A 26825-nucleotide genomic window follows, 5' to 3' on the forward strand; every position below is an offset into this window, starting at 1 on the left:
GTCCTCCCTTTCTTTGCAGTCACAATCACCAGGATCCTCTTGCTGTGGCCTATCACTTGATCATAGACAACCGCCGCATTATGAGTGAGGCCAAAGATTTCTATTTGGCCTCCAGCCCCCCGGACAGTTTCCTAGATGACCTGCCTGCGCACCACACTACAAAGATTCACCCTGAGAGAGTGCCATTCCTGGTGACTGAGTCTCAGCCACGTTCTCGACACACGCTGGATGAGCTTAACCCCCAAAAGTCCAAGCATCTCGGTGTCCGGCGGGCCAAGTGGCACCTGGGAATCCGTAGCCAGAGCAGACCGAATGATATCATGAGTGAGGTCTGTCGTGCTATGAAGCAGTTGGACTATGAGTGGAAGGTAAGCACATGTTTTTGTGGTTTGGGTTGTACTTCACACTATGTTTCCTGGTATGCAGTTCTTCTGCTAATCCTCCTGAGGTACATGATTTTAGGGTAAATTCCATCTCTGCCTCAGATGCTTTGGGGCTTTTGGTAGATTCTATATATATATATATGTATATATATATATATATATATATATATATATATAAATGACTTGACCACTCTCTCTTTCACACACGCATTCACGCACACATACAGGCCAAATAAAATGTTAACAGAAATCTTAGTCATTATTAGAACACCTTGGAGCTAAACAGAACCTCTAATGTATTAAGGACAGAATTTGTGTTTAATGGTACACTTCCATTCAAATGTTTTGGGTCAGTAAGATTTTTTATATTGTGTTTTTGAAAGAAGTCTCTTATGTTCACAAAGCTGCATTTGTTTGAGCAAAAAGACAGTAAAACTGTAAAATATTACGATTAAAAATCAATGTTTCAGCAGCCCTTTACGTTTTCATGGTCTTTCAGAATTCATTCTAATATGCTGATTTGGTTCTTAAAGGATTCATATGACGTTGCTAAAAATAATATTATTTGGTGTAATGCAATGATTTTTCTAAAGCCTTTCACATTTCACATTCCTTTTCCTCCATTGGCCGGCCAAACCTGAGCACCGCCCAGTGGCCTGGCTATATAGTGTCAGAGAAGTGGTGCACTGATGCGAAGAAACAGGAAGCTGACGAGTCCATTGTGTGTCTTAAAGGGGAATTATGAAATGTTGTGATGTTATTGTAATACATTTATTTCTGTTATTTGTCTATATGTTCATTTATTTTATAGTGTAAAGATATGTATATGTGGAGTTAGGGCTGCACAATTAATCAAATTTCTAATCACGATTACAATTATGGATACCACAATTACGTAATCATTCAAAGCGGCAATTAATTGTTCAAAGTCCACTTATGTTATTGTGCATGTTTAAGATATGTTTTTTTTCTTTGTGCATGTTATCTTAAGGGTTTTTCAATTGTTTTAGTTTTAGTATAACATTATTCAACCATTTTTTTTCTCATTTAAAACGAAACCAATCCGATGGATATTTGACATTTGAGGCTTAATACAATAGAAAAGCAGTAAAAGTTTTTCAGTTAGTGTTTTCAGCTTGTTTATTTTCATATAAATATGGCATCCAGTTGCATCAAACCATGGTATAAACATCCTTTAAAGTAAATTGTGATAATCGTAATTAATAATCACAATTTCAAGGGAATAATCGACAATTGTGATTTTTGTCATTATCATGCAGCCCTATGTGGAGTAGATGTTGTTTATATGTATATTTATGTATTATTGTAAATGTGTATATACCCTTTATACTTTCCTAATTAGTCATCCTGGTTTAATCCAAAAGTGGCGGAGCATGGACTGTAAACATAGAGCCCCAAACCAGTGTGTGTTTTCAGTTTTCCTGGCAAGCGAGTGTGCAGCTGTGGTGCCGTGAGCAATTCTTACCAATACTGAAGTTTTGTGTGTACATCTCTTTCTTTGCACAGTGATTGTTTTGTTACTTTGTATATATCTTTGGTCGTTTTTCTACTGGGACCGTTTCACCTCTTGAGCACTGTAAATAAACCATCACTTTACACTTTAACACCTCATTTTGGGGGGATTTTTGGAATCAGGTCTATGAAGGCCTGTTGTCCCTGTAATGTTTTAATTCATCTGGCTGAAGTTTGAGTATGCTTGACTGAGTGAGTCATTAGTTTTAGACGGAAATGGCTCACATGTCTTTGTTTAGAATAGTTTTCATTCTATATCTTATCTCATAACATCCTCTCTTATCAAGTAGAAGTGTTTACTGCTGCTCAGGAGTACGCTATTCAGACACCATCAAAACAAGGCAAACAGTGTTACAGTGCAATGTCTCAGTCGGCACAGTCCTTTAGTTAAAAGGCTTGTTTACTCTGCTGACTTTTTTTTTCTCTCTGTGGTTTGATAGGTAGTTAATCCTTATTATTTGCGAGTGCGGAGGAAGAACCCAGTCACTGGAATACACACAAAGATGAGCCTCCAGCTCTACCAGGTGGACAGCAGGACCTATTTACTAGACTTCAGGAGCATAGACGGTAAAATTGGTTTTATTCAATGCTTTAAAATGTGTTTATTTATTTTAATGTCTTAATTTACTAGAAGTAATTTAAAAATATATGCATACCATATGAGTGGTTACTGAAGAAATTTGACTGTTGAACTGAATGCATATATTGTTTTCAGGATGTCCCAACTGTTACTGCTATATCATTCAATACTTAAGTCTTGTGAGACTGTGATGGTGTAGTTGTGTTTATTTGACAACATGTACAAATGTACACTTTGAGTTTTGTAATCAATTACATTTTATAAAAATGAATGTAACTTTTGAATGTAACCACTTTTTTTTGTATATATGTGTATATTCTTAATTGTTAGGTAACACTTTAGATTAGGGAACACACATTCACTATTAACTAAGAGTTTTCTCTAAACAAACTCCTAATTTGCTGATTTTTAATATTTAGTAAGGTAGTTGTTAAGTTAAGATATGGTAGGATTAAGTCAGCGATTCTTAATTAAAGTCCTTGCGCCCCCCGCTCTGCACCTTTTTTTGTATGTTTCTCTTTTGGCTTGAGTAGTTTGTTCTATTCGAACGTAAGTGCCCTGCGAAGTGGAGCTCACAGGATATTTCGCCATGATTCCAGTTCGAAGCGTACATATATGTTCCATTCAAAGTGCATTGAAGTGAGCAAGATGTGAAATTAAATGATATTTGTTTATGGAGGTATATGATGTCACAGTTGTCTGTGTGTAAAAATGCTGCGCAGCACAAATCCGTGAAAGAATGTTCCGAAGTGTTCATGTCATTTGGGGAACACAGTTCATGCACGGAGCTCAGTTCTGATGAGCTGATTATCTGAATCGTGTGTTAACAAAGAGAAACATGAAAAATGTACAGAGCAGTGGATTGAGAGGACTGGAAATGAGAACCGCTGGATTAAGGGATATAGAATGTGGTCGTGCAAAATAAGGCATGAATATGTGCTTTTATAATTACTAATAAACAGTCAACATGCTAGTAATATGCATGCTACAAAGCAACTGATTACTAGTTAGAATTGGTCCTTAAAATAAAGTGTTACCCATTGTTATACAATTTCTGCTAAAATCTCAAATATTTTATCAAATGTTTTAAAAGAAACCGTAATTATTCCTGAAATTTAGTTCCCTAAGATTCTCATTCCTATTGTGAAGTGTTCTTGAGAGCGTTTTCTGAGTACTTCACTCTCTAAGGTCTTATATTCTGTTTCATCCAGATGACATGATAGAAGTAAAATCAGGGACCGCCACACCTCACCGCTCCGGCTCAGTCGGTAACTACCGGACTACCCTAAAGAACGACAGGAACGAGAAAAGCGAATGTGAGGATGCAGCAAAGTGTGACGCGTCCGCACCTTCAACGCCTCCAGTATCCAGAGGGAAAGCGGCGGAAGGCTCTCTGGCTTCTTCTCTTACTTCCTCGGTGGATTCCACAGGGGGAGAGATCCTCCCCCGCCCTGGAAGTCACACCATAGAGTTCTTTGAGATGTGCGCCAACCTCATCAAACTGCTAGCACGATAACTTGTGGTTCCTCTGATGCCTTCTCTCTCACTCTCCTCTGTCTTCCCTCTCACACTCGCTTGTTTTCTCTTTCTTCTAGAATACTGTCTACCTCTTGGTCCTCTGATATCTGTATCATCATCCACAGCAGTCCTTCTATCTCTATTTTTATTTTAAAGCTTGTCTTTAAAGCAATAAGCATGCGGACGGACTCAAGACTCCATGCATCCCACTCGCATGAACAAGCTGAATGGTCTGTGGCACTACAGTCACCAGGATGAGCCTGTTTAAGAAGAATGAGAAAAGATACAAGAAGGAAAAGGATGGAGGGTTTTTGTGCGTGTGTACCACAGTTAAGATGTCAGAAAGATTGCGAAGCCACTTAATGGTGTCTAAACTCTTTTAGAGATGGCTTTACAAATCTTTTCTGGGTTTTATGGCAAGGATTTCCTTGCAGAGAGTGAGGTGTAGAGGTGCATTTAAATGAGTTATACACTGAGCTAGCTGTACTGTTGCAATTCTTAGCGGACCAAGAAATGTATAAAGAAAGCCCTTATGAGGCATGTGGGACGACAAGTAAGATAGAAAGCGCTTTTGCACAGTTTTACCTGTAAGTTTTTGTGGGCCAGTGTCCAAACTGGTTATCCCATTGAAGCGGCCTACTGGCAAGAGGAGGAACCATCTTAAAAAGCAGGGCCAATTTAACATGGTGGGCACTTTAACACAAAGGGACAACTTGATACGTCAGCCTTTCTTAAGGAAGAGACCAATATGAAACCCGTTTATCCTGAGGGAGTGCAATGTCTTTGCCTCTGTTTCATAGATTTTTGTTTGTTTGTCACACTTTAGCCTTTTTTTTCTATTTGCTCACATTTTACATACATTTAAGTATACAGAATTTAAATATGCATTTGGATTTATATTTATCAGGGCTTTAAATGGGGTTGTAGATTGTATTAAAATTGTGATATTGGACTGATTTTTTTTTTTTTGATTATATTGCTGTAAGTTGTTTTATTCCATACACTGCTTTATCAAAAACTTTTATGTTTTACTATTAATTTAGTTATTTTACAAAACAGTGGTTGCTTGGTAAAGCAAGAAATCAAATGTTTCTGTATTCCCTCCACTTTTACAAATTAAGTTTCTGTAGTCAGACAGGCCCAGTATTAAAACTGAATTTAGTTTGCGCATACTGATAGATCTCCTGAGCAAATCATCTAGTCATGTCTAATTCCTGTGTTTGCAAAGCCAATGTGGAGTCATAATCACAAGATCTGAAGATAGGAGAGAGCTTCCTACTTGCATGTGACTTTATGTGCCTTTGTCTGAGACTGTGTAGTAAATGAAATCCTACATACGTCCACAAAGAAAAGAACCACAATTAAATTCTTTTATGTAGGAGCTTACTGACAGAAGTGATCCTCTTCTTCAGATCAGTTTTTTCAATTTATGAAAATGAAAACAATATGGGTTATAAATAAGTTGCTCTTGTTCATTTGCCTGTCCAGAGCTCCAGCTATGTTCAAATTAAATCCCAAATTCAATGCTAAAAAAGGTCAAATAAACAGTTTTAAATAATAAATACATTCTATGGTTTGCATGGCATAGCTTATTTACATTTTAAATCCTGAATGTCTTAACTCACATTCTTACCGCATAAAAGAAATAACTTTATTAGTCCTGATAAATGCAGTAGTTTCAAATTCTCAAAATAGAAATGGAGATTTAAGGCCAGTAATTCTGATTTGACCTTTTGGAATTCTTTGGTCTTTGTTACATGTTAAGGTTTAGTTTCCTAAAAAGGATGATGCTGATTTTGTTCTAAACTGCACCCTAATTTCAGAGCTAAAACTTGACAATCTATTCTTTGCAAGTCAGCTTAAGACAAATCCAGAGAAATGTAGTTTTGCTCTGTCCCCATTACCTTTTTTTTTTTATGTATTTTTTTATTCTGAGTAGTTGTCTAATTCAAATGTTAACTACTCTTTTGTCACTAAGGAACAATTTCAGTGTCTCCACAGGCTGCTTATTCAGCCATCGAAAACAAGTTTAGAAAATGTTTATGTTCTTCTCTTATTATTTGTGCAGAGATGCACCTTGAGGCTTGCCAATGTAAATTTACAGATAATTACCAATAATTTAGTTGAAAAGATTATTTGTAAATACAACTGCCTAATAAAATGATACTTGAAGACTGATGATTTTGTGACTTCTTTTGAAAACATGCTGTATGTTGTTTGACTATTTCTAAAGAAATGTTTGGTTACTGTTTGATGTAACAGTTTTAATGTTTCAGGCTATTTTTAACCAAACTTTGTACTGTTATGGAAGATAAAACAATGATTTGATATACTATTTTACTTTATGCAGTATATGCGTAAAATTTCTGTAAATTAATATTCCTATTTTATTTAATGTATCTATACATTGCATCTAATTTGCATATTAGTGTGTTCTTGTTGCAAACCATAATGGGGGGGGGGGTGGAAGAAGTGTTATAATGGGAGTAATAACTTGCCAACATTTTCATAAAAATATCTCATTTTTCATAGGAATATTGATCTATAATTTCTTTCCCTCTTAACTTGTGTCTCCTCAAAATGCCTGATTAACTTGCCTGCATTAACATTGTCCTGGTGTCCTCTACAAAAGACATATATAAAGTTATGCCTTGTTTTGCAATGAATTCATATTCCGATTTGAAACACAACATTTTATTTATGACAAACAATTTGAAAATTTGTCCGATTTGAATAATTACAAAATATTATCACATTTCCCTAAGAGTGCTGAATTTGATCATTCTGTCAATATGTATTTATGATCAAACCTCCAAACATTTGATATTTCTAAAAGGAGCTGAATGTGCTCATCCAGACTTAAAACTGTGTCATGTATAGTCTCAGATAAATTCACTAAAAGTAAAAAAATTCACTAAAAGTCCATGGCTGGGTTGTTATATAAAACAACCCATAGGCTACAATGGCGAGTGTCTACCCACAGAAGGTTAATGTGTGTTTAAAACAAACTATCCTGCACAATAATCTTGGAAATGATCAATAACCTTTCTATAGATTATGTAGACCTTAAGGTACGTCTGTAGTAAAAGTCTTTCTAAACAAACCCACTCTCATTCACTAAAGTAAAATGAAGACGGTCTACCCTATGTTTAGGCCTATTATTTATTGTGTATCTTCTAATCCAGGGCTATTCAAATCTTGTCCTGGAGGGCCAGTGCACTACAGAGTTTAGCTCCAACCCTAATCAAACACACCTGATCCTGTTAATCAATGTCTTTGGGATCATTAGAAAATCACAGCTAGGTGGGTTTGATCAGGGTAGGAGCTAAACACTGCAGTGCACTGACCCTCCAGGGCAAGATTTGAATAACCCTGTTCTAATCTAATACACAGAGATTTGTACTTTAGAAAATAACCAGCAGGTGTCTCTTTAATCTTGAAGACATTTATCATTAGAGGTAACTAAAGGTTTGATGTCACTTTTTCTGTTTTCTAAATTCTTAAATTTTGTGTAGGATGGACAGTAATAAGTGACATTTTTTTTTTATAATTTTGTTAAATAAAAAATGGTATTTTAAAATCGAATTTATATGTATACATAGGCTACCACATGTTAATAAATACCATAAACTAATACATGTACTTATTTTAAATTTAGATATTATTCCGAACTCAAGCTGATGGACTTCTGCTCTGCTGCACACCTGCCGTAGTGCGTCATGACGTAAACTGCAACTCCTCCATACGCATATACAGAGCACAGAGCAGCATGGTAAAGTTACCCCAAGACTGGCTGTTTACTCTAACCATTCAAAACGGGAGCACTGTTTCAAGATGAACAAAAGTGTTCAGTTGTAAATGCAGAAGAAAAGTTGAGCAGTGTTCGTATTGATGTCGGAAGCTGCGCTTCGCTCTGGTATGTAAACAACGGACTCACCTGCACTAGTGCGGACGGGATATCTTTTTGGAAGTTATATTGCATTATTTAGTCGTTTCTTTGAGCAGTCTAACAATATTGCGGCAGACATGACGTTTTTGAGGGTTTAAATGTATGTAAATATCATTAAGAAATATTATTTTAAAATATCCCAAGGCAAGGTAGAGTAATTATTTCTACCAAAATAGAAAGTATTAGTTATTGTACTCTCTATTTTATTTAGGTTTACTTTAATGAAAAATGAGTGGTATTAGCTAAAGCTCTGGGCTCTGTGGTACAGCTAGTCTCAAATCAGTATATAATCCAGTGAGCCTAAGATATACTGGTCTGTACCAGGAGCAGATTATGTCAATTATTGCACAAATACATATTTTTACCTTAAAGAATGCAATATCCAGTAAACCTAACCAGATTGCTTTTCCCTCTTTCATTGCATTTCAACCTTTGTTTGTGTTCATTTGTAGTCTGTAAAGTAGGCTATGTTTTGTGAAAATGATATGCATATTAGATGCACTAATGGTTTATCAAGTAGTTATTTCAGTTCATATTTGTTTTTCTCCAGCCTCTTTCTATGCCAAAAAAAGAAATAAAAAAATATACAGAACTTCGTCACTTTGTTGTTCTCTTTTTAAACAGTAATTTTTTTTTCCATTAATTTTCTTAGTTGTTATTCTCAGATATAACTTAAGCCTTTAATGCATTAACATTAACATGTAACACTGTAAGTCACTTTGGATAAAAGCATCTGCTAAATGCATAAATTAATGTTGTGTCAATGTGTCCGCGTCCTCTCACTGCCAAGCAATTCTGCCGACACAGTGCTTTACCCAAAGCAGGTCTCATGTTTCAGATAGCTGTCTGCAGTGACAGTGCAATCTTCTCCTGTTTTGCAGGGTCTCTCACATCCTTCATTTTTGTCATAATAAAAAAGAAGTGACATTACATGGTGGACACATGGTTCTGCTTGTTGTTAGTTATAGCTCAGCGTGTCACTGAGCTATTAACTCCTGCTTGAAGCTGCAGCAACTGTAAAAATATGCATCAAAGGGACAGTTTGCCCAAAATTGCATATATATATATATATATATATATATATATATATATATCTTTAATAGTTACTGTTAATATAATCATCGTTATGTTTTATCACCGCGCCCAACTCTCTCTCTATATATGACATAAGTTACTCACCTATGACAATTTTTTCCATGTATCACAAAAGGATAAATTTAAAGTAATGTAATGTTTTCCATTCAAGGGGACTGGACCTTTCACTATAAAAAAAGCACAATAAAAGCACTTTAACAGGGTCATAAAACACGTGCTTTATATTATATTGTAGCTTAATTTGTTGAATGTCAATAGATGCAAGAACCAAATCAGTCCAATCATGAGCAAATCGTTCAAACCAGAGGATCCAAAATATCCACAAAAAAAAAAAAAAACAATTTAACAACCCCTTTATGTTTTTTACTATCATTGTCTTTCTCATTCTTTCAGCCTCTCTCTTTCTTTGGGTGGTGTATTGCAAAACTACATGAGACTGCTTACATTTCATATCTCCAATAGGGGGCAGTATATGAAAAGATCATGAATTTTGTGTCTGTTTATTTAACTATAAATAAACCGATACAAATCTTTAATCCTACACCTGTCTAGTTTTATATTTTTGTGTATATGTGGTGTGATTGAAGTGGCTTGAGTTTTAAATTGTTACATGGAAAAAGCTTGCAATTTGGATAAAAACCTACCTGTAACAGTTTCTTGTTAAACAAGAAAAGATTAATAGCAGAGCCCTGGTTGCAATACTTTGTCATTGAGTAATATATAATACATTTCATCATCTAAACAACAACAGCACTTAGGTGATATGTTGTTCTCTGATTATATATTCTTGTCTGTTCTTGTTTTCCCAGCGTTTCCACTGCTGAGAAAAAACTAACAGTGCTATTGTCTATCAACAGTTGCCATGACTCAAGAAACACAGTTCCACCTTAATCCACAAGGTAAGAATCAGCAACTCTGCAGTTGGAGTTTCCTTAAATTATCTTCAAAATGGCTTTGACTTGCATGCTCTCTTTTTTCTGAGTAATTGAAGAGATTAGATTTGTTTGTATTTGATTGTATTTATTTTTTTAGTTTTTTGGTCAGTATGGTTTTTATTCCTTTTCAAAGGAAAAGTTTTAGAGTGGATGAGTGGATGAAAGAGGAAGGGAATGAAAAAAATCAGTGGGAGGAGAGAAATGCAGAATAAGAGACTGAAGGCCTCCAGGAGGAGGAGAGCAGAGAGAGTACGACAGAGACAGAGAGGAAAAAGAGACAGTTGAACTTGACTAGAACTTTTAGACCTACATTTTTATTTTCTGAGGAAATTCTAACCTGCAGGTAAGAAAATTAATAAATGTTATCTTTTAGCCACATTCAATTTAGAACGACATTTGCTGCTGAGGATTTTAATAAAGAATGCATAGAAATCAGACACATTTTGAAAGTTGAGAATGTCACCTTTTGAAATGTCCTTAGATTTTAAAGAATATCTGTGTACTGTTTTATTATGAAATGTTTTTTTTTCTTTTTTTTCTGCAAGTCTCAATTTATTTGGTGATTTTTTTTTTATATTGTGTTTTCAGGCATGTTAGTGTTTTCCAAAGTCATAAATTTTAATGTTCTTGGCTTGGAAGTCTATTTTTAGCTTTTACCAAAAAAAAAAAAACTTATGTAGACACATTCAAATTAAAATATGAACTTTCTGTTCTGTTCCACATTTCCACATGTCATTTTGTCTTCTTTGTTTAAACAGACTGGAGTGAGATCTCTGCTGACAATTTTCAGAGTAGCCCGTTCAGCATTGATACACTGTACGGGTACCAGCTTGACTTAGATTTTGTTAAATACGTAGATGATATTGAGCGAAGTGACACCATTCGCCGACTGCATTTTAACAAGCGGCCGGGGGTGGCAAATGCTGCCTCTGAGCCTCAGTGCATCATAAACCCCACACACTGGACTTCCTCAGAGTCTTTGTCCTCAGTGAGCAGTGATGAAGCCAAGAAACCCTCTCCCTCTTCGTCCTCTTCCTCTTCTTCTATTAACAGTAGAAGACCCCCACTTCCCCATTCCAAACCTAAATCCTCCAGTAAAAGACCAGAGGTCCCTCAAGGCCCAGTCACCTCTCAGAGGGATGTACATGGGATGGCTACCCCAGCCACACAAAATCCTACCCCAAACAAAGCAAATCCCTTAGTGGAAAAGACTTTGATGGAAACATGCAAGCGTCTGGAACATGAGAAAGGACCTCCAGAACCACAGCCCCGGCGTAGACTGGCCAGTTTTGGTGGTATTGGCTGTAGTGGTACCCTGTCTCCATACACAGGCTGGAGTGCCCTAAATCAAGGTGCTAAGATGACAGTCCTAGACCAGCCCACGCAAGGTACATTGTTAATGGGGAACCCCCTTAAAATCAGCCCCTCAAGCTCCGGCCGGGCATCTCCAGTGAGCGGTGTGAGCCCACTCCACCTTCAGATGGTCAGGGATCAGATGGCTGCTGCTTTACGAAGGTTAAAAGACCTGGAGGAGCAAGTGAAGGCCATTCCTGTCCTACAGGTGAAGATTTCTGTTTTGCAGGAAGAAAAGAGACAACTGACCGCCTTGGTCAAGAGCCAAGATGAAACTCAAAAATCAAGCTCTAGCATTGACAAAAATGTCCAAGATTTGGCCAGCAAACCAGCAATGGAGGGTTGGGAGCACAGTGCCATCTCTGGCTTGACAGATTTTCAACAGCTCAGTGTTGAAATGCAGCTGCTTGAAAGGAAGATCCAAGATGCACGTGTTGAATCCTCGGCTTTCAAGATGAGGGATCGAAAGTCTGTTGCAGTTGGAGATGACAGGAGCATCGATGAAGTTGTTGTCATTCATCAAGACAAATTAAACTTTTGTAAGGATGTTGCTGTTGATGCCAAACTTGAGACTCAGTCAGTGGCTGTCAGCGTCACTGAGACTATGCTCGGGGTGGTATCCAACAAGGAAGCAGAAACCGAGCTGCAGCAGCAAACCATTCAGTATTTAAGTGACCGGATTCAGATACTGGAGGCTGAGCTTAAAGAAGCAATGCTCCAGGCAGAAATGGGTCGGCTGAGGAGTGAACTGCGGGAAGCAGAAACGAGAAACCGTGCCGACAAGAGTTCCTCCGCGCACCCACAGGTAAACTGCACTGCCACCCAAACTGGGTCACAAACTCGGACTCTTGGGGTTGGAAACCACACCATCCTTGTGGATTCTGCTGTTGGAGGAGGACTAGAGCGGGTTTCCATTGGTGTTGGAGTTTCCTGCAAACCTGAGGTGAAGGTTGCATCGTCTGGCCCAGATACACCTATGGAAGAGTGGGAAATGCGCAAAAGAGTAGAGCAAAAAGATCAGTGTGTCGGAAGCAAGTGTGTGACAACACGCAGTCAAAGTGTTGGGACAACAACGTGCATGTGTGATGCTGCTACAATTACCTTAGAGACAATGGAGAACAAGAGAAGCATTTACAGCCAAACAGTGGGCTGCGGTTACTCCACTGTTTATGTGGATGTCAGGTCAGTTAAATCACTAATATCCCAAGGAACTGTCACTGACCTAGTACGAAAGGTTGACATGGGTGTAATGGCAATCCCACAGACTGTATCTCAGCGTACCAGCACAGCATTTTGCACCGTCTCGCGCAGCACCAGCACCTTGCAGGCCTGTATCTCTGAAGCCAGCACCAACACAAAGCACACACTCACCAGGGAAAGACATACCAACACAACACATGTAATGACCCGATCTCTGGCAGTTGGCGATAAGAAGGTTTGCAAATGTGTGGCTGCTGTTCAAATGCGCTCTGTTGGAACATCTGCATGCTTGGGTAGAAGTACAAGCACCCCTGCTGTTCCTAATGTTATGACACGTGACATGGGTGTTGGAATGGCAAATATCAATGAGAATCTCCTCATCGGACTCCATACACGCAATATTGCATGTGGTCCATCCCGTCTGCCAGATCCGGTCAAGACACGTAGCATTGGCGTAGAAGTGGGGGACGGGAGAATACGCAACTCCGAGGGAGAGATGTTTGTTCAGAACGAGCCTGGGCTTGACCATTATATAGATCGCATGCAAAAATTACTTAAAGAACAACAGGACCTGTTAACCGACAGTCACCCTGGGTCAAAACATGAGGTCATTCTTCAGTCCCATGGTGTTTTAGATGAACAAATTGGAGGTAATGATGTGTGTATTTTTGTTTCTACCTTTTGAAAGCTTTATGTGGTTTCAACTGATAACTTGCTTTCATTTTCTCGCTAATTCCCAGGCACTGCACAAAACCAAACATCAAATGAGACTTTAAGAGTTAAAGAAAAGAATCAAATGCAGTTGCAGATGTCTGCTGCTCTTCATGGTATGTATTTATTTGTGTCAAAGGCAGCTCAAGTCAGTTAGCAAGCAAAAGTATAGTATCCTGGTCTAAATTACTCCACCCAACGAAGAAATGCATGCAGGAAACTTTTCTTCCAGAGTAATCTTTTTGCAGTGGAATTTAAACGGGAGGTGAAAATAGCACTCTCTGGTTAGTTTTTTGGCTGAATAAACCCTACACTTAGAATTTTTGGGCCGCTGTTGGCTTGAGGAATGCTCTCATATCTTTTGGTATGTGGTCGACACAGGCATGAATACCATCCACACTGGAAGCCTACTCTGCGCATGGTTTCTGAAAGACAGGAATGTTTGCATTTCAGGACTCCTTATTACAGAACAAAAAGAGCCTTTAGCAGGTGTTTGTGGTTTATAAAGGAGGTGTGTGCATGTTTAGGAATAAGAAGGGATGTTTTCTGTGGTTTTTAAGCTTTTTTTCCCGAAAATATGAGGATTCCTTCACAAAGGACTTCATTTCTTATTATTTGTTATTTAAATAGTATGTTGCAAGGAAAGGGAGATTAACATAAACTGTATTTAGCCCAGATTTTATCTGTATGTAGATTTAAATGTAACTGAACTGCACAACCAAAAACAATTCCAAATATAGCTGCAAGCAGCAATTACGGGGCCAAGCACTGCAGCGGCAAATTTAGGAGCTAAGCATGGCATGGAGCATCACACAATGTCCAACAATGAGCAATTAAACCAATTTTAGGATGATTGTAATTGAAATGGCTGAAAAATCATAAATACAACCACTAGTAATAAGATTAAATGGCCTATCACTTTTGACCAACAGGTGGCACTGTAATCAAATAATTTTGGTGTGTTCTGTGTGAGATGACAATAACACACACAAAGTTTGGTGTCAATATGATAAAGCATTGCAAAGATACAACTTGAAGTGTCATTCTGGCATCATGGCTAGAATTCGTCGCTGTGGTATACAAATATAGTTTTGTCTATCGACACGAAATCCATAACATTTTGTCAGCACAGTCTGAAGATCATTTGATTCAAATTTGGTGAAAATCGGACGAACGGATGATGAGGAGTTCGAAAAAGAAGCTTTTCAACATAAATCAAAATGGCGGACCGGAAGTTCAGCTTAATCTGACATATTTGGTATCTATGTTGTCGGAATAAGCCAGGGAATATTTTGAGACCAGTTTCATTACAATAGGCTAAACCATTAAAACGCTATTAGCATTTTTATAAGTGTAATTATTCATGGTTAATGAATGGTTTATAACTCTTGACCAATAGGTGACGCTGTTATCAAATTTATGTGGCATGGTCAGTGTGAGGTGTGGATGACACATACAAAGTTTGGTTCAAATATGTTAAAGCATTGCATAGATACAGCCTCAAATGCATTTTGGCACCCTTCCAGCAAATTCGTTGATGCGCTAAATGAGAACCGTTTCGTATATCGACACGAAATCCATAACTTTTTGCCAGCATGGTCTGAAGATGATCCACGTCAAATTTGGTGAAAATCGGACTAATGGTCTAGGAGGAGTTCGAAAAAGTAGGTTTTCAACATTAATCAAAATGGCGGACAGGAAATATAGACAATTTTTGTATAATTGGCATCAATGCTCTTGGCATGACCCAGAGAATATATGTAGATGATTTTCATTTCAATAGTCTAATTTATTCAAAAGTTATTAGCATTTTTGTGATATTTCATTATAACTCTTGACCACAAGGTGGCGCTGCCACCAAACATTTTGAGTACCTTCATTTTGAGTACCTTGTGATTTTTGGCCAAACCATTCAGAAGTTATAAGCAAAAATATGCATTTTTCATATCTCCTGACCACTAGGTGGCACTGCGTCGAAACACTGCAGGTAGGCTCAGGACATGCTTGTTATAACACTCACCAAGATTGGTCTCAATATGCCAAACCGTTGCCAAGATATAGCCTCACATGCATTTTTGTGTGCTTTTCGTCAAATTTATTCACTTGTCATTCGAGAACGGTTGGACGAATCAATTTGAATTCCATAATTTTTGCCAGCATGGTCTGAAGATGATCTGAGCCAATTTTCGTGAAAATCGGACTAACCGTCTAGGACGAGTTTGAAAAAGAAGGTTTTTCGAAAAATTGAAAATAGCGAAAAAACTAAACCTTACGATTTTTGAATTTTGGGGCTCATTCGACTTGGCTTGAGCCAAGGATTCAGAGGAATTACGGTTCAAAAGTTATTAGCATACAAACATTGAAAGTTTGGACAAGTGGTGGCGCTAGAGAGTAGGAGTTAGAGACTTCAAATTTGCTATAGTTAATGTTGGGACTGTCCTCTATCAGTGTGCCAAATTATACAACTTTCCCGCAATCGGTTCTATGGGCTGCCATAGACTTGCGGCGGAAGAAGAATAATAATAACGCCAACGAAAACAATAGGTGCCTACGCACCTTCGGTGCTTGGCCCCTAATTAAAAAAAAAAAAAAGTCACACATTGTCACATCTTATTATTTTAATTGGAAATATGATATGTCATTTCTTTCAGGTTCACCCAGTGATGATCGCTGTCTCAGGTCCATCATGAAAAGGAAAAGCACCAATCTGAGGTCTATGGATAGCGTGAACCCTAAACCTGCTTCACATGGGTGAATAAAAGCTTTCATTATTTAATCATAACTAATAAATTCTGCTAAGTGTCCCATGATTTTGGGATGCTGAACTGAAAAGTTTAGTTTTTTTTTTACCAAATTGGTTGTGTAGTGCAGGTCTTTTTAGTTTTGGAATGTATGCATTGCTATTTATACATATGCATTTTACATTTAACTGAACCTCTCTCTCTCTCTCTCTCTCTCTCTCTCTCTCTGCATATACACAGAGGTGTGGACCCCCTGTCTCAGGGTGGTGATTCTGAGGATGAAGAGAAGAAAAAAAGAGAAAAGAGGGAGAAAGAGGGGATTATCAAAGATAAAGTGAAGATTTTCAAGAGAAAAGAAAGGTTCATGCTTCTAAGTTTTGTTTTATCAGTGCAAGATGAAACTGTTTAGCCAAAAGTGATCATGGTACGTTTGTTTTCTACTCTGTAGGTATAAATTTAGTGAGAGGATGCTTTCTGCCTGCCAGACTCTGGAGGTTCACCTCAATGGCAGCAAGGTCATATCTAACAGAGAACTGGTGAGTTTCAGAACCGTAACAAGAGATCTGTGTTGTAATGTCAGTTCTTTAATTGTTTCCATGTTTCTCTTCTTCAGTTACTAGTTACTGTATAGTAGATGCTTTCTGACTAGTCTTAGTCTAAAACATTTACAGGTGCTGGTCATATAATTAGAATATAATCACAAAGTTTATTTATTTCACTAATTCCATTAAAAAAGTGAAACTTGTATATTATATTCATTCATTACACATAGACTGATATATTTCAAATGTTTATTTCTTTTAATTTCTATGATTATAACTGATAAGAAAAATCCCAAATTCAGTATATCAGAAAATGTGAATATTGTGAAAAGGTTCAATATTGAAGACACCTGGTGCCACACTCTAATCAGCTAATTAACTCAAAACACCTGCAAAGCCTTTAAATGGTCTCTCAGTCTAGTTCTGTAGGCTACACAGTCATGGGGAAGACTGCTGACTTGACAGTTGTCCAAAAGATGACCATTGACACCTTGGAGGGCAAGACACAAAAGGTAATTGCAAAAGAGGCTGGCTCTTCACAGAGCTCTGTGTCCAAGCACAGTAATAGAGAGGTGAAGGGAAGGAAAAGATGTTGTAGAAAAAAAGTGTACAAGCAATAGGGATAACCGCACCCTGGAGAGGATTGTGAAACAAAACCCATTCAAAAATGTGGGGGAGATTCACAAAGAGTGGACTGCAGCTGGAGTCAGTGCTTCAAGAACCACTACGCACAGACATATGCAAAACATGGGTTTCAGCTGTCGCATTCCTTGTGTCAAGCCACTCTTGAACAACAGACAGCGTCAGAAGCGTCTCGCTTCAAAAAAGGACTGGACCTCTGCTGAGTGGTCATAGGCGTCGATTTCGGGGGGGACGGGGGGACGCGTCCCCCCCAGATTTCGTCATTAGTCATTTTGTACCCACCACTTTTTTTTTTTTTGAAAACCTCGAGTTCTGCTGCTGCGCTGGCTCCACGCTTTTCTGTTCATTAAAACTGCAACAACTGTAACATTGGGATACGTTCTAGGTTGGGGGAAGGGGAGGGGGAGTCATCGTGTCACTGTTATTTTTTTCTCTATATGACTATAGCGCTTCTTTTTTTTAAAGAATGTTTTTCAAATGAGTTGACAGTTTGGAATGAACAGTGAACGAGCGGGAACAAGGCTACCTAGTCTTTGCTGGGATTGGCCAGAATTTCTGGCGAATGTATCATAGACGAGCAAGTCATTTAGCCTTCATACAATATCACAAGGTTGCATCCTAGTGCCATGGACTATAACATATCAAAGTGATAACCTGTAGAACAAATGGATGTTGTTGTACACACAGCATGGGTCTGCAGACCATTGACACAAAGGTAAGACGCGATAACTTATGTTTATTACGATTTGCTGGTATTATGGCTAGGTCTTGTGCATTTGCACACAAGGGATCGGCTGTTTTAATTCTTCTCTTGCAATTAATGTTACGTTAGACTTCCTTAGCCACCAACTTAATTAGCTAGTTACGGTTTGCGTTCATACAGCAAGTATTGGGGGAGATGATTGTTGAGTAGTCAGTATCTTGTTTAATTATTGCTTGAATCTATTGCTGAATTCTGAAATAGTTGTGATGATGATGATGATGATGATGATGAGGAATGGATCAAGTTTTAGTCAAAATGCCTGATGTAGATTGGATGGATGCATGTTGTTGTGAATTGAGAGCAGTCAGATCATGGTGTGATAGTCAATAGTGTTCATGTGCTACACGTATTTTTGCTTTTTCAATCTTGATAAAATTTGTAGTGCTTAAGTTGTGTTGTGTGTAGATATGGTAAATTGTACTGGGAATTAAATCAAATTATTACATGGCTTGGTTGAATTCCACTGTAGAATGAAGTCTGTTATTTCTTGATGATAACACTGTTGCCATGAAAAACAGAGCGTTGCTATGTAGCGGCAGGATTCTAATCGTAGAGACGGAACTATTTTCTTTAGCGGAAGCAATACAATCGTGTTTAAATCAATAAACTCTTTTTTTAAATCAATATTTTGTGTCAAATTATTGATTTATTTGGTGGGTAGCCATGTAATAAGCGGGATAATGTAGAGCGAGGCCCGATTTTGGGTTAGATTTTTTCCCCCGTTTTCAGTGGTTATAACAAAGCAACATGAAGGAGAAATTTGGTAATCATTGTTTAGGTACATTAAACCACGTCATGGCCATGTCATATTGTCAACATGATACTTATATGATGATATGAAGCAGATTAGTGGGTCATATATCATATGTCTAATGCTTTGTACGGCTTTCTTCTTCATAAAACGAGTCGGACATCATCACATTTTTGTATACATTTTTATTTATTTACATTAATAAGATACAGGACGTCTTTCAAAACATGACCTGCGCGAAAGAGAAAAAAAAATGCATCATTGTACCCAGCACTTCTGAAAATGCACTTCTGAATGCGTCTCTGTCCCCACCACATTTCAAACCAAACTGACGCCCATGTGAGTGGTCCAAAGTTATGTTCTCTGATGAAAGTAAATTTTGCATTTCCTTTGGAAATCAGGGTCCCAGCGTCTGGAGGAAGAGATGAGAGGCACACAATCCACGTTGCTTGAGGTCCAGTGTAAAGTTTCCACGGTCAGTGATGGTTTGCGGTGCCCTGTCATCTGCTGGTGTTGGACCACTGTGTTTTCTGAGGTCCAAGGTCAACACAGCCGTATACCAGGAAGTTTTAGAGCACTTCATGCTTCCTGCTGTTGACCAATTTTATGGAGATGCAGATTTCATTTTCCAACAGGACTTGGCACCTGCACACAGTGCCAAAGCTTCCAGTACCTGGTTTAGGGACCATGGTATCCCTGTTCTTAATTTGCCAGCAAAGTCGCCTGACCTTAACCCCATAGAAAATCTATAGGTATTGTGAAGAGGAAGATGTGATATGCCAGACCCAACAATGCAGAAAAGCGGAAGGCCACTATCAGAGCAACCTGAGCTCTCATAACATCTGAGCAGTGCCACAGACTGATCGACTCCACGCCACGCCGCATTGCTGCAGTAATTCAGGCAAAAGGAGCCCCAACTAAGTATTGAGTGCTGTACATGCTCATACTTTTAATTTTCATACTTTTCAGTTGGCCAAGATTTCTAAAAATCCTTTCTTTGTATTGGTCTTAAGTAATATTCTAATTTTCTGAGATACTGAATTTGGATTTTCCTTAGTTGTCAGTTATAATCATCAAAATTAAAAGAAATAAACATTTTAAATATACCAGTCTGTGTGTAATGAATGCATATAAAGTTTCACTTTCTGAATGGAATTAGTGAAATAAATAAACTTTTTGATGATATTCTAAGTATATGACCAGCACCTGTAAAGCCTGTTGAATGAATGTGTTTTGTATATTCTTTATTATCAGAGATAGTTAAATAAGACTTTAAATAATTCTTTACTTAATAGATTGTAGAGGTTTCATTCTTCTTTTTTTTCCTTCTCTCTGGCTTTTGCGGAGTAATCTTTTAACCAACATTGTTAGTGGCTCCTAATGAGTTCAATTACTTTGTCTCCCACAACAACAACAACAGTGTTGAACCCTCTCAGACAGATCTAGCTTTAGTGAGGAAACATGTTTATGAAACTTGTGGGAATGAATTCTCAAGGTGCATAATATATAACTCAACAACAAGACAACAAAAGAAGGGCACACCAAACTTAATTTATGATGTATTGTGGAGCTTTTTCAGTCTGAAAAGCTCAGTTGTTGATGTGTTCTATGTTTACTCACTCTTACACTCATCCCATAATTACCCACTGGCATATAGATCAGATTGTTCAGTAGTCTGTGGGATTTAAAATTATAATGTTGCTGTATTTTATGTCTGTCTTAGAAGTCATTTAAGCCTGCTTCATTTATATGGTGTCATTGTGTTCTTGCTGTAGTATGTCTAAAAAGTGTCTGTGTGGTTTACACAGATACGCTCCTCGAAGCTTTGGCTTGATTTTTTTTTGTATTTGATCTGTTTTTCTTTGTAAAAGCGTTCCTGTGTGAGCACAGTTGAGCAGGAGTGGTTCTGTGTGTCCAGTCAGAAGAGGGCATGCCCACAGATTGTGGAGGACTTCCTCTTCGCTTGTCGCCCTGTCTCGCCAGAGGTCCTGTGCTATGTGGCCAACATGGCTGACCAAAATGGCAACACAGCCCTCCACTACAGTGTGTCACACTCTAACTTCAGTATCGTAAAGATTCTGCTTGCTGCAGGTACCCCTACACCTACAGTATTAACCTATAATCCTAGATTAATCTATTGTGAAGTAGAACACCAGATTAAACTTTTCTGTTAATTCTATTTACCTTTCTTTAGCTGTATTACTATGCTTTTTATATACTTTATGCCTGGTAAATCCATTAAATAAATGGTTTTCTTATAACCTTTTTATTTATCAAAGAATGAATACTTTTTTTCTGAGCACCAAATCAGCATATCTGAATGAATTATTTTCTATTAAAATAGAAAACTTATTGTAATAGAGACTAACTGAGACTTGTTATGGCACTTATATATCATTGCTCTTTTGTTGTTTTTGATTGCTTCCAATGTCCTCATTTGTAAGTCGCTTTGGATAAAGCATCTGCTAAATGACTACACAGTGTCTACACAGTATGTATATATGTGTATATATAGATGGATAGATAGATAGATAGATAGATAGATAGATATAGATGATATCAAGCGATTAAAAAGGGCTCCAATTGTGTTATTGTAGATAATTAATTTGGTCTTGACTGCTTCTCACGCAGGAGTATGTAATGTTGATCATCAGAATAAGGCCGGTTATACTCCCATAATGCTTGCCTCCCTGGCTGCCGTGGAAACGAAAGAAGACATGATGGCGGTGCAAGAACTCTTCAGTAGAGGAGATGTTAATGCCAAGGCCAGCCAGGTATCTGTCTGTCTGTGTTTTTGACTGAATATTGAACTATGGTTTTTCTTTTGAGTAACAGAGAAAACAGTTTCTGCCTAAGAGTATCTGTGTATCCTTTTTGTGTTTGCTGTACTGTTTGCTCAATAGGCTGGTCAGACAGCTCTCATGCTAGCAGTCAGTCATGGGCGTTTAGATATGGTCAGGGCTCTTCTGGCTGCTGGGGCAGAGGTCAACATCCAGGATGATGAGGGGTCAACTGCTCTAATGTGTGCTGGTGAACATGGCCATGCTGACATAGTCAAACTCTTACTGGCCCAGCCAGGCTGTGATGCCTCACTGACTGACAATGTGAGTAACCACATGACTATCTGAGAGAAAAGAAAAGGTTGAAATAATGATTTATTATTGTTTAAATTTGTCTGTGTGCTTTTGCTTGGTATGTTTTGTGTCTGTGTGCCGGTAGGATGAGAGCACTGCTCTGTCCATTGCTCTGGAGGCTGGACACAAAGACATCGCTATGCTTCTCTATGCCCATGTCAACTACTCAAAGGCCCAACCTTGGGTATGACTATTCCTTATCTACATCTGTACTCTCTTATAGCATTTTATTGACTTACTTCCCAAATAACATATTTTACCAATGGCTCACATTAGCTGCACAACAGTTTCTGTTTGTGTGTGTGTGAATGCTCATCCACAGGGATCCCCTCGAAGCAAGACTCCACCTGTTGCACGCATAAGCTCTTCTGACTGATATGACATTTTTTCCATGCTTTCCATCCATTCAGACATCCCATCTGAACTTCCTGTTCAATCATATGACTGAGATGAAGGTTATGTTTTCCATACGGTGTAATAAGAGGTGTAATATAAAAGAGAGCAATCATTTTAAAATTGCAGTGCACTCACTTTTGGCATTATGAGCTGCATCATCTGTTTTCTTCTTTACTGATAGCTACATTTCCCAGATATAAAAATACCAGCTACGCAGACTGAAAGTAATAAAGACTTGTATATTAACTCAAAACTTTTATACTATTATAGTAAACTGCATGTCAAAATAATTGTATGTATTAATTTTAGGTGATCTATAATTTTTTTTTATACATTTAAAAGATTGATTTAATTTCTTGTTATATATATATTTTATCAAGTATACACTATTCATGTCCAAAATCTAGATTTTAAGAACTCTTAATAAAAATGAATGATATGTAAATGTCATGTTCATATATACGTTAATAAATGTGATTAAATCACCACCTTGTTTATTGCAAATATTGCATTACTCTGCTCTCAAATTGTGAAGTATTCTACAGTCGTGGCCAAAAGTTTTGAGAATTACATAAATATTAGTTTCCAAAAAGTTTGCTGCTAAACTGCTTTTAGATCTTTGTTTCAGTTGTTTCTGTGATGTACTGAAATATAATTACAAGCACTTCATACGTTTCAAAGGCTTTTATCGACAATTACGTGACATTTATGCAAAGAGTCAGTATTTGCAGTGTTGGCCCTTCTTTTTCAGGACCTCTGCAATTCGACTGGGCATGCTCTCAATCAACTTCTGGGCCAAATCCTGACTGATAGCAACCCATTCTTTCATAATCACTTCTTGGAGTTTGTCAGAATTAGTGGGTTTTTGTTTGTCCACCCGCCTCTTGAGGATTGACCACAAGTTCTCAATGGGATTAAGATCTGGGGAGTTTCCAGGCCATGGACCCAAAATTTCAACATTCTGGTCCCCGAGCCACTTAGTTATCACTTTTGCCTTATGGCACGGTGCTCCATCGTGCTGGAAAATGCATTGTTCTTCACCAAACTGTTGTTGGAAGAAGTTGCTGTTGGAGGGTGTTTTGGTACCATTATTTATTCATGGCTGTGTTTTTGGGCAGAATTGTGAGTGAGCCCACTCCCTTGGATGAGAAGCAACCCCACACATGAATGGTGTCAGGATGCTTTACTGTTGGCATGACACAGGACTGATGGTAACGCTCACCTTTTCTTCTCCGGACAAGCCTTTTTCCAGATGCCCCAAACAATCGGAAAGGGGCTTCATCGGAGAATATGACTTTGCCCCAGTCCTCAGCAGTCCATTCACTATGCTTTCTGCAGAAGATCAATCTGTCCCTGATGGTTTTTTTTGGAGAGAAGTGGCTTCTTTGCTGCCCTTCTTGACACCAGGCCATCTTCCAAAAGTCTTGGCCTCACTGTGCGTGCAGATGTGCTCACACCTGCCTGCTGCCATTCCTGAGCAAGCTCTGCACTGGTGGCACTCCGATCCCGCAGCTGAATCCTCTTTAGGAGACGATCCTGGCGCTTGCTGGACTTTCTTGGACGCCCTGAAGCCTTCTTTACAAGAATTGAACCTCTTTCCTTGAAGTTCTTGATGATCCTATAAATTGTTGATTTAGGTGCAATCTTAGTAGCCACAATATCCTTGCCTGTGAAGCCATTTTTATGCAACGCAATGATGGCTGCACGCGTTTCTTTGCAGGTCACCATGGTTAACAATGGAAGAACAATGATTTCAAGCATCACCCGCCTTTTAACATGTCAAGTCTGCCATTCTAACCCAATCAGCCTGACATAATGATCTCCAGCCTTGTGCTCGTCAACATTCTCACCTGAGTTAACAAGACGATTACTGAAATGATCTCAGCAGGTCCTTTAATGACAGCAATGAAATGCAGTGGAAAGGTTTTTTTGTGGCAAAGAAGGACTATGCAATTCATCTGATCACTCTTCATAACATTCTGGAGTATATGCAAATTGCTATTATAAAAACTTAAGCAGCAACTTTTCCAATTTCCAATATTTATGTAATTCTCAAAACTTTTGGCCACGACTGTAGATCCGAATTCATATAGTTATAATGCCATCTAATGGTGAAAAGCTAGATTGCAGATGATCAGCAGACATGAAGAAGGTCGTGCTAGTTGCAACTCTGAGGACAAAAATCTTTAAAGGTAACATGAGCAGGGCCGGCCCAGGCTCTGTTGGTGCCCTAGGCGACATTTTAGATTAAAAAAAATCTGAAATTGCTGATTTTTCTAAACTTTACTATAATATAACATAACATAAATACTTGTAAGTATTAACATAAGTAGTAAATAAATTGTGATAATAAATAAAATGGAGATGTTTATGCGCTTTGTAGGTATGAGTGAATCTGTTAAAATTGCCTATTAAGGAGACCAGACATGAGCTTCTATCACAACTATGCCTACCGTGACAAGTATACTTCTTACAATATTGAGAAATATGAGCAATATGAAATGCCTAAAATAGTCTAACAGACAACAAAAGAAACATAATAAAGTCTACATTTTGTAATTTATTTGTACATGTTAGCCAGCAAGTTAGTCTAATTAACATTTCATTTAAATTTTGTGCGTAGGTCAGTGGAAAATGACATAGGCTACTTAGACTTAATTATTTCATTTTATGAATGCCTATGATTTATAGTTCTAGTCATGATCTTTTTCGAAAGACATTTAGACACTCTGGTGAATTAAAAGCAAGCAGTAATGTAACTGATGTTAAAACAACATTAGTGAAGCTTAAAGTTAAAATTAAATAGTAAGCAGTTAACTCAAGCTAAAACGTTTCCACAGTGTCAGTGTTGTCAGTTAAGATGTACTAAAAAGGCTATTTTAAAATACTACATAAACATCACGGGCTAATAACTTGATATCTTCTCGTTAACTTATGATTTTTATCTCTACAGTATATTGATATTTTTTCTGCTCCTCTTCTTTGCGTCACTTCCTGCCTTGTGCCCCTGATAATTTTTTTTTTTTCACTCATTTTTTAGAAATTGTACTTTTAAGAGCACATAAATGGCAAAACTATTTTAACTGTGTTCGCTATGCATAATTAATGCGTTATGATGATGTATTATAATTACATCATGATGCAGAAACTGTTTAAATTAGTCCGACATGATATGTCAAATCTTATGAATTTTTGTTTATTTTATTCTAACATTATTTTTATCAGTTTGATGATCGATCACTATGAAAGTCGTATACTGTCAGAAATTATTTTGCGTCATATATGGGTGTAGGAGCGCACGATGGTCACGAGGGCAATAAAAAAGCACCATGGTAACATGAATATAGTCATAATTAAGTACTTAAATTAAATTTTATCAATTTTACTAGAAGGCCTCTTTACGTTTAATTTTCTTCATGTCTGCTTGAGTCATATATTAATGCTAGAATACTTTCAATGAGGCATTTATAGAAACTGGTCTGGATATGTGAACATGCCATTTGACTGCTCTTCTTAACCCCATAGAGACAGATGGTTAATTACAACCCTGATAAGAAATGCCATGCAGTGTGAAGGGCATTTGATTGTTCAGACATCATCTGAATTTAGAACTTGTCTTGAAGAGGTTAACATTTTGAATTAATTTGTTACAACTGGATATGAAAACATGATGAAACTCCAAAGACTTGCATAGAGCACAAGTAGTAATGGACCACTTTCATGATCCTGCTTTTCAGTGGCTTATCACCAATCTTAGGAGAGGATCTCTTGAAAGCCATAATACATCATACAATTCAAAAATATATGCATCTATGTACATATGTATCAGATGGATGTCTTTCGCCATTGCATCTCGCTATTTTTTTCAGTTCCAAAAAAATACAAAATGTTAGACATCATATTTTGTTATGTAAATAACCACTGGCTAACCTTTTTTTTTTGTATTTTTTAAGCTTAAAAGCTACATTCACCATTCATTGTAAAGGCGCTGAAAAAAGAGCAGCCAGTACATTTTTCAATATTTTGTGTTCCAAAAGGGTCTTACGTTTGGAACGACTCGAGGGCGAGTACCTGATGACGGTTGTTTTCATTACACAAAAAAATTAATCTAATCTTTTAAATGAGATCTTGTTATATCATTACATTCTACTGCATAATGACAATCAGTCTGAGTCCATTCTTGAAGTTACACAATCATGTTTGCAGTTGTTAGCACGACAAAAGACATTCTTCACAAAATGAAGGACATTTTTATTTCAGAATAAGGAAAGCATAGCACATGTAAAGGACAACAGCTGACATTCAATACTTATGTAGAATCAGTGCAGCTGTACTGAAAAAGATGGCTATCAGATAAAAGACACAATATCTTGTGGTGAGAAATTGATTTTAAAGGCTGCATTCATTTAGATTAGCTTAGAAGAGTTGCTTTCTGTGTAGTTTTTATTTTTAAGTTACAGCTATATTTTTGTATTGGAATACTGGTACCTGACACAGTACCTATATAAGATGCATGCATGGACTTTATATTGACATTAAATTGAATAAATCTTCACTGATTATACTTCAGCATGTCTTTGAAATTTTAGCTCATCTTTA

General features: G+C 37.6%; 2 protein-coding genes across 2 annotated transcripts in view; both read left to right on the top strand.

Moving 5' to 3' along the window:
• LOC132139629 (5'-AMP-activated protein kinase catalytic subunit alpha-1-like) overlaps positions 1 to 6189 on the top strand; it is a 16866-nt gene extending 10677 nt beyond the window's left edge. The window contains exons 8-10 of the mRNA XM_059548127.1: positions 20 to 368; positions 2357 to 2483; positions 3708 to 6189. Coding sequence (XP_059404110.1) covers positions 20 to 368; positions 2357 to 2483; positions 3708 to 4012 — 781 coding nt within the window. The 3' untranslated portion in view covers positions 4013 to 6189. The remainder of the gene's footprint in view (positions 1 to 19; positions 369 to 2356; positions 2484 to 3707) is intronic.
• Positions 6190 to 7728: 1539 nt separating this feature from the next.
• Positions 7729 to 22714, top strand: LOC132139630 (KN motif and ankyrin repeat domain-containing protein 1-like). The gene is made up of 12 exons (XM_059548128.1): positions 7729 to 7930; positions 9916 to 9957; positions 10752 to 13196; positions 13287 to 13373; positions 15909 to 16008; positions 16239 to 16358; positions 16447 to 16534; positions 20568 to 20787; positions 21328 to 21470; positions 21600 to 21800; positions 21916 to 22014; positions 22153 to 22714. Exons 1-12 carry the CDS (start codon positions 7906 to 7908, stop codon positions 22204 to 22206), a joined length of 3624 nt encoding a protein of 1207 aa, XP_059404111.1. The 5' UTR covers positions 7729 to 7905; the 3' UTR covers positions 22207 to 22714.
• The last annotated feature ends 4111 nt before the right edge of the window (positions 22715 to 26825 follow it).

Source organism: Carassius carassius, chromosome 4 (assembly GCF_963082965.1).
Source record: "Carassius carassius chromosome 4, fCarCar2.1, whole genome shotgun sequence".
Lineage (NCBI taxonomy): Eukaryota > Metazoa > Chordata > Actinopteri > Cypriniformes > Cyprinidae > Carassius > Carassius carassius.